The following is a 20,689-nucleotide window of genomic DNA, read 5'->3' as shown; positions in this document are numbered from 1 at the left end:
TGTTATTATAATAAAACTAGAAATAATAAAGAAGAAAAACAGATTATTCTTTGGCAAATTTCTACCACCAGAAACAAAAGAGCTTACTGTGGAGCACGTCAGGGGAGGGAAAGCAGTAACACTTAGATAAGACAGAAGCACCTTCAGGGGCACCTGGGTGGCTCAGTTATTAAGCGTATAACTTTGGCTCAGGTCATGATCCCAGAGTCCTGGGATGGAGCCCCGCATCAGGCTCCCTGCTCAGCGGGAAGCCTGCTTCTCCCTCTCCCACTTCCCCTGTATGTGTTCCTTCTCTCGCTGTGTCTCTGTCAAATAAATTTTAAAAATCTTTAAAGAAAAAGACAGAAGCACCTTCAGGGAGGAAATGAGTTAACAGAATAGCTTATAGATTCAACAGGTGGCCCCTCTGAGGTAAGAGAACTATGCTTAGATGTATACTGCTTCATCTAACTCTGTAAACACAAGCATTTTCCACCACTTCTTCCAGGTGGCACAGGGCTGACTTACCCAGCCTGGGCTTCTATCTACCAGCCCACCCAGGAGTAGCACAATGGACCCGTCCGTTGGTAGGGAACTTCCCTATTATTTTAATCACCTGTCATCACAAACACCCTAAGGACAAAATATAAAAACTGTAAACCTAAGCGTGGTTGAAAATAAAACTGAGCAGTGTTTTTATTTGTATTACAAGTAGCACTTTAGACACCATTAGTAACAAGAAAATACTATAGCAAAGTCTCAACAGAAAAGGAATGGAATGTATAACATCCCTTTCCAACTCAATTTACTGTAAGAATTATCCTTAGAAATGCTATTTTAAGTACTATTACTGTTTGAGTGCTAGCACACTTCACAAAGATATCAGAAAACTCCAAATATCAAGTTACATATTTTTACTCTACCTTTCCCTGATACATTCCTTAATTAATGCTAAATCAGCATACCAATGCAAACTGTTCTTGTAAGAAAAACTTCGTGATTCATATACTTGACATTTTAAAGCACTTTAAGAGTTTATAGGACTTAAGATGTCTTTTCTGACATTCTATCAGAAGAAGTTAACCCAGCAGTGGAAATTAAACCCTCCCAAGAGCTTTCACCATCAAGTCTGTGACTGACTGTATGTATTCCTCTTCTTCTAGGCTTCTGATTTCAAGTTATCTGCTTGCCAACCACAAGTCTTACAGATACTACAGTTAACGGTTACGTTTAAAAAAGCTCCTTGAAGAGAAAAAACATTCTACCCCTTGCCTGATTCACAGAAAGTCTGAGAAACACTCCTTTGAAGGAATAAGGGCTCCTGGAAGATGCTGGCAAACACTGGGCTTTGACACTATGAACACCTGGGCTTTTACCCAGGTTTAGAACTATGCCAGGTGTTATGAGGAAAAACAAACAAACAAAACACCCAAAAAAATTTAACAATGCTACTGATAAAAATAACATCTAAGATTATATAAATTCCAGATTACATTTCAGAAGAGAAAAAAAGCTATGAAAGATAGGCTACAAAGGAACGAACATTCCAAACAATGGAAGGAAGGCACAGAGGTCAATGGGATACTCATGGGAAGAGCCTGGGTTGAAGGAAGAGGTAGGTGTCCTTGAGGAACTGTGGGGATTCAGGCACAGAGATATGGCTCTGCCAAACCATGACAGGCCTTGAAAAAGCAAAGAAGTGTAATTCCACTGACACTACAGAGCAAAGATTTCTGAGGAGCAGTAGTGTTTAACAAAGATAAGCCTCACAGTGTATGCTAGTAGATTTAGTGGGAAGGTAGAATCAAATAAATTAGCTGGGAGATCATTACAGTAATTCAGGAGAAGAAACTACAAAATGAAGGGGAAAAAAAAAAAAACACTACAAAATACACGCTCACTGGGAAGAGCCAGATATAAAAAACAACTGGGAAAAAGAAAATCCAGAACAGTGGTGTATATATAGGGATTAAGGTAGAATGAGAAGCCAAAGCATATAGTGTAAGGGAGCAGAATCTAAGTCTGGGCAACAGGATGGTCAGGGACACAAAGGGGAGATCAACAAGGAGAACTGGTGAGGAGCACTGGACAAAGAGGTCTGGAACACTGAGTCTGAGGTAAAACAAAGGTGTGTGTGTGTGTGTGTGTGTGTGTGTGTGTGTGTGTGTGTGTGTGTCTACTCCTCCAGATGAATAGAACATTGTGCTGCTGCAGTGGGAGGATAACTTTTCTTTAATTTTAAAATCGTATGAGGTTTTATATATTTAAAATGTTTTTTTCTTAAAGATTTTATTTATTTATTTGAGGGCAGGGAAGAGCACAAGCAGGGAGAGGAGTAGAGGGAGAGAGAGAAGGAGACTCCCTGCTGAGCAGGGAGCCCACCTGGAATCATGACCTGAGCCAAAGGCAGACACTTAACCGACTGAGCCACCCAGGCACCCCTACATTTAAAGTTAACAAAGAATTAGTCTAAAGATACTACGTCTAAGCAAATTACAATGGTGAAGAGTGGGATGAGGAAAAATACGGGAGATAGCTCTGTTCTATTCAAAGTTAAGCGACTAATATGTTGACTGATTTATGGAATCAGAATTGGGAGGAAAAAAAAGATCTCCTAGGTCACACCTGCCTGTATTTTTCCTTCTAGGAACTTAAACACTTCAATAACCCCTATCATATACCTTTTTAACACTACAGGTAAGACCTATGTGATGGGAAAAACCCACCTAAACTCAACTTGAAGAAACAACTTCTCAAATACGGGATGGAATACTGGATGCATCCAAATAGAGAAGGGAAAAAAATGACAGGAGTCAAAATAGAAATGACCAGCAACTGGCACCAGAGCCTGCACTCTCAGATTTTCATTTATAAAGCAAACACAACACTGGGATGAAAAACAAGCCCCCAAACAAACAAACACACAAAAACTGTAATCAACTGGATCAACCTCATTACCCCTCAGAGGAAACACTGAAAATTAGCTCATAAGGTAAAAGTTAACACGGTCTTTCACAAATCTCTAGGAAATTAACTCAAATCAATTTTATTATGAAGTTATTTTCAACATATAGCTGAATATGCACCTAGATCTGGGATTTGTCTTATAAGTTTAATAATCTTATGAACACAATGGGTACCAAATAATATCAAAGGCCTCTTCAGGCTCAGAACCAACCAGCCAACAATAACACCACCATACAAACAGAAGCTAAAGGATTTGTCAATTTTGTAATTTTTCCCTTGGACAAGTCTTTCTATCCTAATTAGAAAGTTAAGTAGAATTAACTACTTCTAAAGGGCTGGGCAGAAAGGCCCCTGAAAATAAGGCAGAAAAACTGAGGAGCACGAGCAAGCACGTGACAATCCAAAGACAGAACTGGTGGGATTAACTGGCCTGAAGCACCGCTGCAAGGCAGAGACTCCACCGGTTAATACAGTGTCCACACTGGATGTGCCTGAACCAGACTGTTCATGATGGGTGCAAGAGCTTGGCTCACAATTCTAAACCCCACCCTTAACAGAAGAGCTCAAAGACAAAGAGCCAGAACAAATTACACGTAAAGATAAATTAAAAATGTGTGTAAAGATAAATAAAAGCAACTAATCCAGAAAGATTTTCCAAATTCATGACAGTTTTCTTTAAAATAAAAGCCCTTCTAAAATGACAGTTGCTATCTAAATCCATTAAGGATAGGAAAATGAACATGCTTACACTTTACAATGATAAATCTTAATAAAATCTAAAATACTTCCCAAGAGTAAGAGAAATAGTAAGAATGACTGGGAAAAAAGGATTCAGTAACAGTCTTCCCAAGCAGGCTTTTACAAAATCCTTGAATTACTAAGCTGTGTTTGCCTTAGTCTTGCCTACAGACTGAAGAAAAAGGTAACATAAATCCTGCCATCAAGATCAGTAATTACATACAAGAATTAAGCAAATGAGTAGGGTGTTGGTTTTTATTCTCAACAGTCACATTATATTTTATACATATGGAATGTTGTCATCGTGACAGAAATGAAATACAGGGGGGTGGGAGGGATGGGGTGGCTGGGTGTTGGACACTGGGGAGGGCGTATGTTGTGGTGAATGCTGTGTATTATGTAAGACTGATGAATCACAGACCTGTACCCCTGAAACAAATAATATATGTTAATAAAAAAAAAATAAAGAAAGAAATACAAGTACATTTTCCAGGTAGCAGAAGTTAACCCTTGATATAATTTTAGTTTTTATAGTAATTGTTGGTAAACATTTCCACAAATTCATTCTATCTCAACCAAAATAAAATATGTAATAGTTTTGTTTTTCAACTCTGCAGGGCCACACCTGTAAATATAATGAAAATAATCTGTTATAACACAGAGAAGCTGTGTGGGCCTGTGGGGTGAAGAGGTCTGTTTGCTCCTACATAGTAAACTACTCCTAGAAACTCCTACTTTCTACCTCCCACTTTCCTAATCCGGGAAGAATTAGAGGTTGTCAGGGGAAACCAGAAAGCAGAGAAGCAAGCTTGTTAAATCAGTAACCTTAACAATATACATAATTTAAAGTCAAGAGGCCGTGTTATGAGGTCTGCAACACAGGGACTCTCCAATCTCAAAGCACTGGTGGAATAATAGCTGCCATTTCCTTGTGATTCAGAGGTCTTTTTAAACTTATTTGCAAGTTCAGAGCTGTGTTTTGGTCAAACGACATGAATTTTGGAAGACTTACCTGATTGCAGTGTTCTGTGTTAGATCCCGTAACATGGGGACAGGAGAACATACTATTCTAAAGAGAAAGAAGAGTAAGTTGTAACCTTTGGATAAGTGGAATTAAGATGTTGCTTTAGGAAAGAGAAATCATTAAAATATACCAACAAAAATGACATAACCAATTATATCTTTAAAAAAGGACCCTGTCTTCCTTGTTTGTAATCTCCTTAACAGAAAACTATTATGGGCAAACGGCTCATATCAGAATTTATAAAGGATACAAACAAACCAAAAAGGGGCACGGGGGGGGGGGGGACAAATAACCAAACAGAAGAATAGAAAGGGACTTGATAAATGAGGAAAACCAAATGGTAAATGGTTAATAAATATACCATATGGCATTCCATTTCATTAGTAATCAGAGAAATGCAACTGTAAGCCACAGATGCCAATAAGCATCCACTAAACTGACAAAAATTAAGGTCATGACAATCAATTCCAAGGGTTTGCAAGAATGTAGAGCAACAAGATCTCTCACAAACTGCCACTGAGATTACAAAATAGTGAATCGCTTTGGAAAACCACCCAATATTATCTACAAAAGAGGAAGATACAATTGACCGGCAATTCCCAAACTCTGATCTCAGAACCGCTTTAAAACATTCCTAAAAATCAAGGACCTCAAAGAGCTTCTGGTTATGTTGGTTATGTCTATCAATATTTACCTAATAAAAATTAAAACTAAGAAATTTCTAAAATACTAATTTAAAGATAACAGTAATAAACCTATTACATGTTAACATAAGTAACATTTTTTATGAAAAACTATTTTACAGAGCAAAAAAATAGAGAAGTATCAGTGTCTTACATTTTTGAAAATTTCTTTAATATCTGGCTTAATATCTATCTTAATAGCTGGATTCTCTTATCTGCTTCTGATTCAATCTCTTGAGATAGCTATCACACTACATTCAGCTTCTGGAAAACTCCACTGTACACTCAAGAGAGAAAGAGAATGAGAAAAGCAAATAATATCATAGCATCTTAGTATTATTATGAAAATAGCTTTGATCTCATGGATCTCCTTGTAAGGGCTTTAGGGACCCTGAGGGCTCCCTGAACACAGTGACACAACTACTAGGCTGAAGAGGTGGGCTCTGACCCCAAGTCTTTTTCATAGTCTAGCTGGTTTTCTGTTTTGTTTTCTCACTATTACCAGAAAATAAAACATTTAGGCAACAAGGAAAAAATGCTAGCTAAACTTCCTCCCAGTCACCCCAATGTGCACAAATGAATGCTTACTGATCTGGAAGAACAGCTTCTTCATCCAAAGAAAACTTTCCTTGAATCCCATGACATAGTTCAGGTGGTACATCCACTGGCTGTGGAAAAATGCATTCCTGATCATAAACCCAAAAGAATGGAAAGCAGGGACTCACACATATACGTGTACACCAATGTTCATAGTAGCATTATTCTTAAACACCAGGAGGAGGAAACAACTCAAGTTCCATCAACAGATGAATGGATAAAGAAAATGTCGTATATACACACTATGGCCATAAAAGGAAGGAAGCCCTGATACATGCTACAACATGGATGAACCTTGAAAACATTATGCTAAGTAAAATAAGTCAGACAAAAGAGGACAAATATTATAGGATTCCATTTATTCCATTTACAAAGAACAGGTAAATTCAGAGACAGAAAGTAGAAGACAGGTTACCAGAAGTAAGGGGAGAGGAGAATGGAGATGTATTGTTTAAGGGATAACCAGTTTCTGTTTGGGAAGATAAGTAAGTTCTGCGAGTAGATAATGGTGATGGCTACACAACATTGTACACAGATTTCATGCCACAAAATCATACACTTTTTAAATGGTTTTTAAAGATTAAAATGGTACACTTGTTCCTATTTTTTTTTTAAAGATTTTATTTATTTTTGAGAGAGCAAGCACATGCGCACATGAGCTGGGGTAAGGGGCAGAGGGAGAAGCAGGCTCCCCGCTGAGCAGCGAGCAGGACACGGGACTCAATCCCAGGACCCCGGAATCATGACCTGAGCTAAAGGCAGATGCTTAACTGACTGAGCCACCCAGGTGCCCCACTTGTTTCTATTTTATCAACATTTAACAAATGTTTTTCTGATGAATTAACCAAATAATTATACTGTCTAAAAGCATTTTATGACGGAAAAAGAGACCATACCTCTGTGGAACCTGTCTGGTAGAGTTCTAAAATGAAGTCATGGAGTGGGTGATGTTTCCCCACAAATAAGACGTCACCGCCAAGACTGTTTCTTTTAGCTGGGGGGATAATAAGGAAAGAATAAAGATCAAACAATTATATCTGCAAGAGCAACTTTTATAAGAATAAAATAAAAACATCTAAAATTTAAAAACTTAAGTATAAGGTCTACAAAAAATAACGTAAAAGTGACAGACCTAAACTTGTGAGGTCTCTGTAGAAGAAAAACAAGTTTGACAATAAGGTTTCCAAGATCAATGACTATCAGAAAAAATTATCACTAAAACAATATCTGAATATAGTATTATAAGATAAGGGACAAAGTAATTTATACAGAACTCAATTTCTTACTGTAAGAAATATATAACCATTTCCTGAGCAAACCCAAACAAATTATACCATCTGATAACAAAAACTATTCTAAGGATGGCTGACAGAGAAATTATTTCTATAGGTTTATTATACTGGTGTTAAATAAATTTTCCAACTGAGTCTAGCACTGCAATTTCCCAATACTTTTAACTGTATTTTAAATGTCATTCTTTGTACAAAATAACATTTCAGGTTAGCAATCTAAGAGTAAATGCCTTTGTTTCAACATAACTTTTTAAACAAAGTTACTGTTATTTAGAGAGGATGAAGGGAAGAAGGGAGAAGGAGGCAATTAATACACTCCCAGCACAGAAAAATATTTGTGTGTGTGCATGTCATATAAGAATCAAAAAGCCAAGGGGCAGGTACCTGGGTGGCTCAGTTAGTTAAGCAGCTGACTCTGCATTTCGGCTCAGGTCATGAGCTCAGGGTCCTGGAAGTGAGACCTATGTTGGGCTCTGCACTCAAGGCAGAGCCTGCTTGAGGATTTTCTCTCTCCCTCTCTCTCCTGCCCTTACCCCCCGCTCATGCATGCTTACGCTCTTTAAGATAAATAAATAAATAAATCTTAAAAAAAAAAAAAAAGGATCAGAAAGTCAAAGGATATTCTTGAAAAAAAAAATTTTTTTTTTAAAGTAGGTTCCACACCCAGCATGGAGCCCAAAGTGGGATCTGAACTCACAACGCTGAGACCAAAACCTGAGTGAGATCAAGAGTCAGACGCTTAACTGACTGAGCCACCCAGGCACCCCTTAAAGTGCTGCTTTTTAATAAATCTAACAAACACTTGAAGTTAAAAAAAAAATTGTATTTACTATTCAATCTGGATAATACATTTTAAGAAGTAAAGCTGACTTCTTATGAAGAAGTAAAAACCTATGGTTTATGCCTTTATGTGAAATTTGACAAATGGAAAAGAGAGTCTAATTTCATAGGGAAATGTAAAGTCTGTATGATACAGACTCAATGTTGAAACCAAGTGGAAGTGCAGTTCTTACTCTCTTCTGGAGTGAGGTCTGGGTATACCTCTTCTAGAGCAGCTCGCAGCCTTCGCTCGTCCACAAAAGGCAACAGAGCAACACCTGGGAAAAAAAACGCACACCAACCACCCAGCTATTAGGATCACCCAGATTCCACTTATTACTCGTCCAAATAAACATTTCTAATAGAATATCCCTGCTGACGTAAAAACACTTTGGAACTGAACTCTATTCAAATCTCAAAATGCAAATACTTTCCGTGTGTTCAGAGAAGAAAAAAGTTTCATATACTTTCCATCCTTAAGATGGCTCATATATGAAAAACCATGTTTGTAGATTCTTAACTCCGTGATGATAAAATTTTTAAATTAAATGAACAAGTGGCCACCTGGACACCAGTCTCTGTTCTCGTGCCTTACTTATGCAGATGCCCTTGGGCAAGCCAGTTAATCTGACAAGAGTGTGAGCTTGTCCTTTCATCTTTCTAGGACTTGGTTTTCAACTAAAATATTCAGAAGATCCGTTCAATGTGAATAAATACATGGAATGTCTTCCAGTTCTAAAACTGCATAGTATTATTTTTTTACATTTTAAAACCCAATACCTAATTTAGATACAAAAAGTTTTTAAGGACTGGCTTAAGTAATTTGGGTGCTGGGTAGGAATGCAACTATTCATACTCAGGCTGAAAACGGTCCGGTCCTGTGGAATGTGCCGGAATTAAAGTAATTCTTTTACTTCAGCCTACATTCATAACTTTCAAAGCAACATACCAGTAATACAATTATCTATTTCTAGAAAAATACATGATTATTGAACCATTTGTATATGTTGTGCTGTATACAGTATAGTCTTTTAATAAAATACAAAATGTAAAATAAATAGCAAGGAGAAATGCTAAATAGAGCTAATAATTCTGAAACTACTGACAGTCAAAACTGCCATACTTGTGATTGTTCCTTTTAAAATGAGAAATGAAAGGTTCCCAAAGTTGTCATTAATTATTTAGCTACCATATTTTCAAAGTTTAGAAACAGATTCAATTTCATTACCTAGAAGGGTAATATGCATTTTTTAAAAGTTAAAAAGAAACTAAGTTCTAGTGTGAATTTTGAAGGGCCTAAAAAATAATTTCAAGAATATCAACATCTATCACCTGAGTTAGGCTATTTCATCTACTGGTATACATTTACATGGAAAAAACATAGGGAGTTGTTCAAGTTTTGTTTAGTCATACACTTAAGATCTAAACAAATTATCAGAAAGACTTTCCTACAATATCAACTCCAAAAGCCAGCTCCAACTGTCAAGCAACTTGCAGTGCTAATGACAGCAATAAGGTTACTAAGCAACAATCAGCCCTACTGGGCAAGATAGGAAGAAATGCCTTATACCCAGATGTGATAAAGTTAGTGCTTGGGTGAGCTGATAGTAAAAATGACATTAGCAGCGAATTTCTCCTGAGTACTTATTTATTATGTTAACATGCATTAGCTCAACAACACAAGTAACCCAAGTAGTGGTAACACTTAGGTAAATACATGTAGTCACACTCCCTGGGTCCAGACCTTAGTTCAGCCACTGTGTGACTGTGATCAAATGACTTAAAATTCTCTATTCATATATAAAATATGTAGCATTCGAAATTATGTATATTAATATTATAAAAACACAACATTGTAAGGGTTCAATAAATGTTGAAAAAGTACCCAGATATATTTTATCTTCTATCATTTTAAGACACACTCAACTTAGGTAAGAACTTAAGTATTACCATTACTTTCAACAAGTTTTGAACAGCTGGGGGAATAAATATAACTCCTCACAGTACTAAATTTGACCTCAAAAAAGTTGTGTTGTTACAGTCTAATAAATGAAAATACTTACATAAAATATGAAAATATTAAAGGTCTGAGTTTCAACTCATCCTAAAATTCATTTGGAATCTCAAGGGACCCCAAATAGCCAAAACACTTGAAGAAGAAAAATAAAGTTGGAGGACTCCCACTACTTGATTGCAAAACCTACTAAAGCTACAGTAATTAAAACAATTTGGTACTGGCATAAGGACAGGCATACTGGGCAGTGGAACAGAGAGCCCATAAATTAGTCCTCAGATATGCAGTCAAATGATTTTCAACAAGGGTGCCAAGACTGTTCAATGGGGAAAGAGCAGTCTTTTCAATAAATGGTGCTGGAGAAAATGGATATCCATAGCAAAAGATGAACCCTAACCTTACACCCTACACAAAGGTTAACTAAAAATGGATCAAAGACCTAAATGTTAAGAGCTAAAACTGTAAAATTCTTAAAAGGGAGGAAGCTTCATGACACTGGATTTGGCAATGACTTCTTGCATACAGCTCCAAGAACACAGGCAGTGACAAAATAGTCCAACAAAAATTGAACTTCCATCACAATTAAAAACTTTTGTGCATCAAAGGACATTATCAAACAAAGTAAAAAGACAATCACAAAATGGAAGAAAATAAATGCAAAGTCATATATAAGAGACTGGTATTTAAAATATATAATGTACTCCTACAATACAACAACAAAGACCCAATTCAAAAATGAGCAAAAATCTTGAATAGACATTTCTCCAAAGATACAGAAATAGCCAGTAAGCACATGAAAAAATGCTCAACATCATCAATCATTAGGGAAATACAAATCAAAAGCATAGTGAGATATTGCTCCATACCCATTAGGATGGCTATTACCAAAAAACAAAACAAAAATAAAAAACCCAGAAAACAGACACAAATAAATGGAAAAGACATTACATGCTTATGGACTGGAAGAATACTGTTAAAATGTCCATACTATCCTAAGCCATCTACAGATTCAATGCAATCCCTATTAAAATACCACTGGCATTTACCACAGAACTAGAACAAGGAATCCTAAATTTCGTATGGAACTGCAAAAGACACCAAAGAGCCAAAGCAATCTTGAGAAAGAACAAAGCTGGAGGTCTCACACTCCCTGACTTCAAACCATACTACAAAGCTATAGCAATAAAAACAGTATGGTACTAACATGAAAACAGACATATAGATCAACGGAATAAAACAGAAGGTCCAGAAAACCCCCCACATATATACTGTCAATTAATCTATGACAAAGGAGGCAAGAATATAATAGGAAAAGACAGTCTTTTCAAGAAATGGTGTGGGGAAAACTGGAAAGCTACATTCAGGAGAGTAAAACTAAACCATTTTCTTGCACCATATGCACAAATAAACTCAAAATGAATTAAAGACTTGGATGTAACACCTGAAACTATAAAACTCCTAGAAGAAACTATAGGCAGTAAGCTCTTTGACATCAGCCTCAGCAATATTTTTTTGGACCAGTTTCTTCAGGCAAGGACAACAAAAGCCAAAATAAACAAATGGGCCTACATCAGACTAAAAAGCTTTTGTTTCAGCAAAGGGAACAATCGATAAAATGAAAAGGCAACCTACTGAATGGGAGAAGATATTTGCAAATCATACATCCAATAAGGGGCTGATATCCAAAATATATAAAGAACTTACGCAACTTAATACCAAAAAAACAATCTAATTAAAAAATGGGAAGAGGATTTGAACAGACATTTTTCGCAAAGATGACATCCAGATGGCCAACAGACACATGAAAAGTTGCTCAACATCACTAATTATCAGAGAAATGAAGATCAAAACCACAATGAGATATCACCTCACATCTTTAAGATTGGCTATTATCAAAAAGAAAAACAAAAACAAGTGTCTGTGAGGATGTGGAGAAAAGGGAACCCTCGTACACGGTGCAGCCACGATGGGAAACAGTATGGACATTTCTCAAAAAAGTTAAAAATAGAAACACCAGACAATCTAGCAATTCCATCACTGGATATTTATCCAAAGAAAAGAAAAATACTAATCTGAAGAGATAAATGCATCCCTGTATTCCCTGCAGCATTATTTACAATAGCCAACATATGGAACCAACCCAAGTGTCCATCGACAGACAAATGGATAAAGATGTGATATATATAATGAAATATTACTCAGTCACAAAAAAGCTTACCATTTCCAACAACATCAGGTTATTATGCTAAGTGAAACAAGTCCTGACAGAGAAAGACAAATACCATACGATTTCACTTATATGCGGAATCTAAAAAAAAAAAAATGAACAAAAACAAAACAAAACAGGAACAGATTGACAGATAAGGAAACAAACTGTTGGTTACCAGAGGGGGAAGAGGTTGAGGGAATAGGCAAACTAGGTGAAGTGGGTTGAGGGGTACAAACTTCTAGTTATAAAACAGGTCAGTCATGGGGATGTAACATACAGTATAGGGAATACAGTCAATAATATTGTAGTAACTTTGCATGGTGATAGATGGTAATTAGACTTATCATGGGGATCACTTCATAACGTATAAAAATATCAAATCACCATGATGTACACCTGAAACAGGATAGTGTATGTCAATTATACAACTAAAAATACATAAATACATAAAAGCCATTTACTGAATAAAAAAAGAGTAACAAATGTTGGCAAGGATATGAAGAAATTGTTAACCATTATGCACTGCCACACTTTTCCTCTGGATGATTTATACTACAATGATATATATAGAAAGCAAGACATCTGCATGTTTATATATTTACTTATTTATTTAACACTTACATAAACATGCTCACTTATGTACTTATTTTACTTTACTACCTCTTACCCCTTTCCCTCTAATCAAAATATCCTCCACAAAGCACCTTAAAAACAACCTAAGACTCCAATCCATTTACATATAACAAAATATAACCATAGAGCACAACACCTGCTAACCTCAATCAGTGGGCTGCATTTCCCATTATCATTCCATTAAAGTAATACGAAATTTCCTTCACTACATAAACCAAAAGTCAACTCTAAAATCTCACAAAATGATTTTCAATTTGTAAATTATTATTCATCCCCCCCATCTCACAATTCTCTGAGTCATGTTACTGGTCATCTGGACCACAGGAAATAACCAAGGAGAAAGTAAAAACATGGTTTTACCAAATGAAATTATCTTAGAAAAATACACGGTGGAAGTAAAGGTTAAAGTGATTTGCTGAAAGGGGCTTTGGCATGAAATAATAGTTGACTTACTGTGTGAGAGACTTCTTTATTGTGTTTTACATTCAGTCATCATCACACATTTGCTGAGTGGTAAACAGCACGTTAAATTTAGTAGTAATTTAAAACTGACATTCTTAAAAAACTGTAAACAGAAGGAATGAGAAAATAACAGCTAAATAAATAAATAAATAGGAAATAAACTTTAATGATTACTGTCAAGTATTTAAAACTAAATTTCTAAAACATTTTTCATTTTCAAATTTCCATGGAGTATAAGTGAATCTCCACATAAATGCAATCATGTTTCTGTATTTCTCAGCAACCTTACAAGGTGTCAGTGAGCTACTAACTAGAAGCAAGTCCCAAGACCCAAGTCCCATTAATTAATCACAAAAAAAACCCACAAAAGAATGATCAATCTTTTCAACTCAATTTACTATTTAGAGGAATGCTAATCATTGCTAATGCCAGGATGCACAGAAAAAAATCAAATTTTGACATGTAATTCTTAAAATATTTATCTTTTACAGAAATTCTTTCATCACCTAAATCATGTTTGCTTACAGTTTACTAAAAAGAGGAAACTGTTTTAACAATAAAAAGAATAATATCTAAATTTTTACCTTGCCATGCATATTTCTTCCCATTCAAATCAATAGCAAAATCTTCAGGGTAGAAGTCAATTATACTAGAATCCTATGTCAAGGAGAAAAAATAAAGATTCAAAACAAAGTCACACATGTCTGAGTTATAAAGAATTTGACATTTCTTTCATTCATGTTACCAGGCCTGATGAGAAAATCAGGTTTCATTCCTTTAAAAAATGTTATTAAGATATCAGGTCATTAATCCCAAGAGTAAAACAAAATTAACAATTTTATTAAAAAAAAAAAAAAGGCATTATTAGAGAGGAATTTTAGAACTGACAACTGTGGACCCAAGACAGTCAATGAAGAGTTTACTGACTCTAATAATTCCTACTTCTTGCCTGGCTCTCCTTCTTTCTATATGGCACACAAAATAAGCTCAGAGACAATTTTAGGTAGGCCAGTCTGAACTGTGGTAGCCACCACACATGGCTGGAACAAATAAAAATAATGATTTACAGGTAGGCTGAGAACAAAGTAACTGTTTTAAGAACTGCTCCCAAACACTAATTTTATTTATACCAGGTAGGGCTCTCATAGCCAAGGAAAGTGGGGGGTGGGGGAGGTGAAAATATACAGAAGAACTCAATACTTTTACTTTGTTTTTGGACTTCACTGTTTTAACTATGAGATGCAAAAGCAACTGTGTCTAATGTTAGTGAAACATATGACAAAAACCCAGTTACTAACACACTTAAAATACTAAGACACTAACGGGATCACTCATGAGCTTCCGCCATGATGGAGGTAGAAAGTTACCACTTGCAGCTGGAAAAACTCCCATAAGTTGTTCCAATGGTTTAAACTGCAAGAAAGAAAAAAAGTTTAAGACACAATTTTTATCTAAGCCAAAATTCTATGAATTTTATGACTCTAAATAATTAAGCTTACTGGTTTAGTGCCCTTCTCAAAATCAGATGGCATGTCTGCAATACCTTCAAAGTCTGAAGCAAATGGTGCATAATGGAATGGATAATACCACTTCCAGGAAGCACAGCCCTAGAATCATAACAAACAAACAAAAAAAAAACAACAAAAACAAAAATCTACGTTCAATACGGACACAGAAAAGCAAACAAAAATTAGAATATTAGCCTATAACATTCCATTTATAGAACACATGACTTCCAGCGTACATTCCATATATTAATTTTTTCCTATGAGTCCTAACAGTTGTTTTAACTGAACTTTTACTTAATATCAATGGCTCCTTGATTTAAAAACTACTGTAAAGCATCTTTAAATAATCAGTAGTAAATACCAAACTTTGTAAATATAATTTGTAAAATACAATTTTATTTATTTCTATTTACCCTTAAAATGTGCTTGGTTACATTTCTTTCCAATTTTAAGCTGCCATCATCAAATAAAATGAAGAGCAGTGGTAGCTGGCACTTAGCATATAGATGGGTAAAGGACATCACTGGAACAATGACTAAATAAAACTTCCTAAGTTTCATTTTACAATTCCCTATTATATTTTCATTGTGACAACTTTCTCTTTATTATAAAAGTATTTAAGTAAACCCATCAAAAAGAAAACAGTAGGTTTTACTGATAGAAAAGAGAACTCCTAATACACGTTTTGATTCTATGCCTAGTGAATTAAAACCCTGAGGACAAAAGTAAAACATGAATTTACTATTATACACTCGATAATGCATTAAATTATACTTTCCACTTAATGACAAACTTCATCTTTTCCCAGATCACACCAAACTTAACTTGCCTTGCTCTCAGAGAATGAAACCATTTATTAACTACTAGTGTTAAAATTCCCTATATGTCTACCTAATCTCTCACCAATCTGACATCTCAATTATCAAAAGCTTTAAGTCAGATACGGATTACTCCAATTAGAATACACTTTATGTAACATCACTACATTACACGGAGGAAATGGTATCATTCAAATGCCTTTCAAATTCTTACTAGTATTTTCTAGGCTTTGTCCTTTGTTCAGTCATTTAGTGACTATTAATTATTTTTTACTTCCAATTAAAAAACCACCATACTTTAATTATGTTAAAGACAAAGTACACTCAAACCCACACTACTTGATGCTGAAATCCTTAAGCACAACAAAAATTATCTTTATATATTAACACTTGAGAAGCATCAAAGGCTTTACAAACAAATATTATTTAAGGTAATGAATTTCTAAACAGGAAGCTTTAAAAAAATGAGTCTGGATTTAATCTCACAATACAGCTCAGTAATACACAGAAATTATGATCTTCCTAGAATGATTAGCTAGGTTTAGAGGAAAATATTCTCTCTGTACCTGGTAATAATATCGAAGAACCCAGCAGAGCCCCTCAACATAAGACTGTACAACTTTACGACGGAATTTCTCATCAGCTGCATCAACGTCAAATTTGTTCTTGTAGTACCGCTGCTTCCAACCAGCTTCCCATAGCCTAAAACCCAGGCAAAGCCGGTTCATGTTGAATTAGTACTTTCCATAATTGCCCACTGGTTTATCACCCAAATCATTTTATATTTAACATCCAGGTGAAATGTGAATGAGATAAACAGTAATGCTAATACAGCTTCATTTAATTATTTCTAAAAAGCCCACTTTCACAGAATTTATTAAAAGATAGTTAAACATCAAAAATCCAAACACTGATTCTAGTAAGACCATTATAAAACTACATTTTGGAAAAAGAGAAAGTTAACTATTAAGGTAGATACTGAACACTTGTTTGTTCAAATTTTAATACTGTTTTACATGTTTTTTGATGGTGGACCAATTCTGAAACTACACTGTAAGATTCAAATATTGAAGATATTTTATACCAGTTCCTCAGTTTGTTAAAATACATTTAAACTAAACAAAGGAGTCAATCGAATTACTTTAAAAAAAAGATTTGCATGGGTAATTTTTTAAAAGGTAAAAAATGGTTTGTAAAATAATAATCTAGGAACCAGGCAGAAAATTATGTTTATACCTATTCTCCCATCCTTGGGCCTTATCCCTCTTTCAGCTAAGAGTTGTTGGCTTAAAGGAAGGACACATACACACATGTATGTATGTTCTGGTAGAACTTAGAAGCAGGTCAATCAATTGACTAAATTATCATTAATCACTTAAAATACATGTGAAGAACCACTTTTTCAAAGTGTTTTTTCTTTTTAAGTACTCATTTTTCATTCTCTAAAAGATTTAAACACTTTATTGAAGGAACACAAAGAAGCCAAAGAACACTAAAGAAACAAATCAGAACAGATCAAGAACATCATGATGATTCTCATTAAGGGCTATTTTCTACCATGTGCCACAATTTACAAATTAATTACAGTCATGTTCCAGAATACACCACACCAATTTTAATTACCTCCCACCTGCCCCAAGCATTCACAGAACATCAATTAGGACAAATATCTTCTATGATGTGGATTATAACTGTTTTACAGAAAATATTAATGAAATACACATCAAGAGTCTCAAGCATTTCTTGAAAGAAGCATTTCCACCTTGACCATTCTCAGCACTGGGATTACACAATAAAGTACTAAGAAATCAAGTTAACTATTAAGCGGGTATTGATCAAGATGGCTACACAATAAAACAGATAACATACTCTAAGAGGAAAGTCCAGAGTTGGAGAAACAGAGGATCAGGTAAATGCTCAATCACAAGTCACCACAGATCTCCGAATCTGACACCAAAGGATGTTAGGAAAATACAGAACCATACATGACACTTGAGAAGTTTCTCATCATAAATGCAAACATATCATCCATGTCCTATAAAAGAATCATGAGTTGTGGCCCACTACTGTTTAACTTTGAAATATATCATTTTGCTAAATTCTTAATGAGTTACAATTATTAAGATTGTTGGCCTTTTGCACTCAGAACCCAGGGTTCAAATCTGGATTTAATTACACGAGAGGCTATTAATCTTATATAATGATCTCAAATTTCTGGATAAAGAATCAAAGTTTCCTTTTACAAATTTTAAGTATATAGCTTCATTTAATTATTTCTAAAAAGCCCACTTTCTCCATCATGAAATAGAATTGTATATATGCAAGTCTGTGGTTTTAAAAAATATACATATTTATCTCTTAACTAAATGACTTTTGCTATTTCATTTGAGGAAGAACCTTTCCAAATGAGAAGATTAACGCAAACTATGTTACGTATCCAAGTGTAACTGAACTTTCTATGTTAAGCAGCTTGAAAATTTAATCTCAAAACAGTAACATTCAGATCACATAGTCAGAGCTAAACACCTCATGTCTAGCCGATCTAGTGCCTGGTCTCAGAGGGAAAAGTGGCTTGGAGGACAAAAACCTGCACGCATACTAATCTAGATACTTAGATTTAACAGCTATAGCTTACACATCTCACTGGAATTTACTGACTATTCTAACCCTCCACATTAATTACTGGTGGATAAAAAGATCACAGGCAAGCATCTGAAGGCACTGCTGCTCTAAGCTAAACAGCATTAATTAGACAGCATCTATTTCAGCAATTTGATAACAAAGAGTTACCAAAAAATGGTTTCACCTGACGTTATCCTCTGGCTCAGGTTCACTGTCACTGTCTTCTGCTTTTCGCTTAATTCCTCCTATTGGAGATGGGGAGCCATCAGAAGTGAAACTCGTATTAGGAGATATTGAAGGACTCTGCAAACAATTATGACATTACAGAGAAAGGATTTAATTATTCATTTCACATAAGAAGTTACATCCAACTGCTATTACAATCATGCTTCATGATAATACAACTGTTAAAGCTATTAAAGAGATACGGTAAATATATTTAGAAGACTGTTCTTGGCCTACTCTATATAAAAGAATTATATTGTTCCAAGCTTCCTATGCTTAAACTCAAAAGAATCTGCACATTAGAATAAAATTACTTCAGAGGAAAAAAGAATTTAATTTTATCGATTTTAAAAAATTAAAGGACTGGAATTGTTTTTTCTTTGGTGGTTCCCTCATGTTATGAACTCATGCTCACTTTCTACCAATCAAACAGCAAAGTTGTAAGGGGGAAAATATAAATACCTAATTAGTAATACACAAAATAGTCAGTGCTGGTGAGAATGAAGTTAAGCGGTAAATGCTCAACCTCACACAACCATTTGGAAAGCAACAGTTTAATAAGACTCTGCCAGATAACTGCTAAATTATTTTACAGATAATGTTTTAAAATTCAAGGTCCAAGTAAAAATGTATTAGTAACTTAGAAAAATGCAGATTTATTATTTTAAAGACTTGGATACCACTTTAAATTCACTATTATCTTCCATTTGTATGTAATTCAATGAACACAGTGAACACCCTAAAGTATTTTAATATTTAAGTAAAAAATTAAAATTCTCTGCAACTTTAAGTTTTGTTATGTGACCAAAACCACAAGTGGCAAAAAAGGTTTTCATGGTAGTTTTTCTTCTGTTATTCACAGCATATTAGATATTGTGATTAAACTGAATTATTTTTAAATTGAGAGCTTAACACGCTATTTTAATGATACTGCTAACTAAAACCTTAGTATGAATGTAGTTCACACCACAGGCCAAAAAAAGTTACAACAAAGCAAAATTATATTTCTCATAGAGTTTATAACTTTCTTTAAAAAAAATGTATAATTTCCGTTTTATTCATGATACTCTACGGCCAGTATGTTCAAAAAACCCAAAACTATAAAATTCAGGAAGGCGCTTGTTGTACTTGAAAATGAGATGGGTACTTTTAGACAGATCTGAATTTGAAATTCCAAGTCCAACCTTTACTGGTTGTTTGGCCTTGGGCAATTTATTTAATCTCTGTCAGCCTCAACTTGAAATGGGGATAATGTTCTATCTCTTTGTCGGTTACTGCGAGGATTAAATGAAATTTTATGTATAAAGGATCAACAGCAAGATGACGGCGTAGCATATGGTGGCTCACCTTTCAGTAAGTCATCACTATTATTTTTTAAACACTAAATCCATATAGATCAAATTATGAGAATGATATTCTTATCAGTTGTCTAAGTACAGAGAAGTTGGGTAAAAAGCAAACTTTCCCAAACTGAAAAAGATACAAACTATATCTGATAACAAAAATAATATACCTGCAGGGGAAAACAAAAAGTGGCTTATTTTTTAATACTAAATCTCTACTGCTCTTTTCTGCTCTCTCTCTACCAACAGTCTTTCCTGACCATACCAGATTCACACCAATTGATTCAAATTCCTTTTTAAAAAGTTCTTTTTGCAGTCAAATTTTATGAAATGGCCACAGATATAGTCAAACTGTATTTCAGAATGCAAAATTTAAAAACACATATTTATGAGGAAACAGAAGCCAGCTAGTAAAGCATTAACAGTGTGGACCACCAGGTAGACGCTACTCAGTACTGGACACTAATATGCCCAACGGCTCAAACAAACAAAACAGCTAAAAAACTGTCACTTTAAAGGCTCCCTCTAAATAAACTGGTAATTAGGCTTTGTGATTTCCTTAAATTCATAACATTCTAGATGAAAATCCCTCTATGCAAAGACTCCAACAGAAATAATTGAGTCAAGGGGAATTAAAACAGGATCGAATAAGCAACCTAATCAATCATCAACCTCCCTATTCGTACTCCCATGACAGACATTATTAATCAACAGTGGGTCCAGTCCTGTGGAGACTCATACTGAATCCTTCTCAAA

The 20,689-nt window shown here is 34.9% G+C and overlaps 1 protein-coding gene across 2 annotated transcripts in view; it reads right to left on the bottom strand.

The window, feature by feature from the left end:
- The window catches only part of XRN2 (5'-3' exoribonuclease 2), an 86,077-nt gene that overhangs the window by 25,953 nt on the left and 39,435 nt on the right, over positions 1–20,689 (bottom strand). For both annotated transcript variants that reach the window (XM_025876978.2, XM_073878466.1), the window contains exons 16-24: positions 18,550–18,668; positions 16,310–16,445; positions 14,917–15,024; positions 14,741–14,830; positions 14,002–14,074; positions 8,294–8,377; positions 6,885–6,982; positions 5,980–6,059; positions 4,697–4,753 (exon numbers count right to left, since the gene is read on the bottom strand). In XM_025876978.2, coding sequence (XP_025732763.1) covers positions 4,697–4,753; positions 5,980–6,059; positions 6,885–6,982; positions 8,294–8,377; positions 14,002–14,074; positions 14,741–14,830; positions 14,917–15,024; positions 16,310–16,445; positions 18,550–18,668 — 845 coding nt within the window. The remainder of the gene's footprint in view (positions 1–4,696; positions 4,754–5,979; positions 6,060–6,884; positions 6,983–8,293; positions 8,378–14,001; positions 14,075–14,740; positions 14,831–14,916; positions 15,025–16,309; positions 16,446–18,549; positions 18,669–20,689) is intronic.

This window comes from Callorhinus ursinus, unplaced genomic scaffold (genome assembly GCF_003265705.2).
Source record: "Callorhinus ursinus isolate GAN/ISIS: 27379988/994484 unplaced genomic scaffold, GSC_fseal_2.0 scaffold29, whole genome shotgun sequence".
Classification (NCBI taxonomy): Eukaryota; Metazoa; Chordata; class Mammalia; order Carnivora; family Otariidae; genus Callorhinus; species Callorhinus ursinus.
This window is presented reverse-complemented; position numbering and strand designations above follow the sequence as displayed.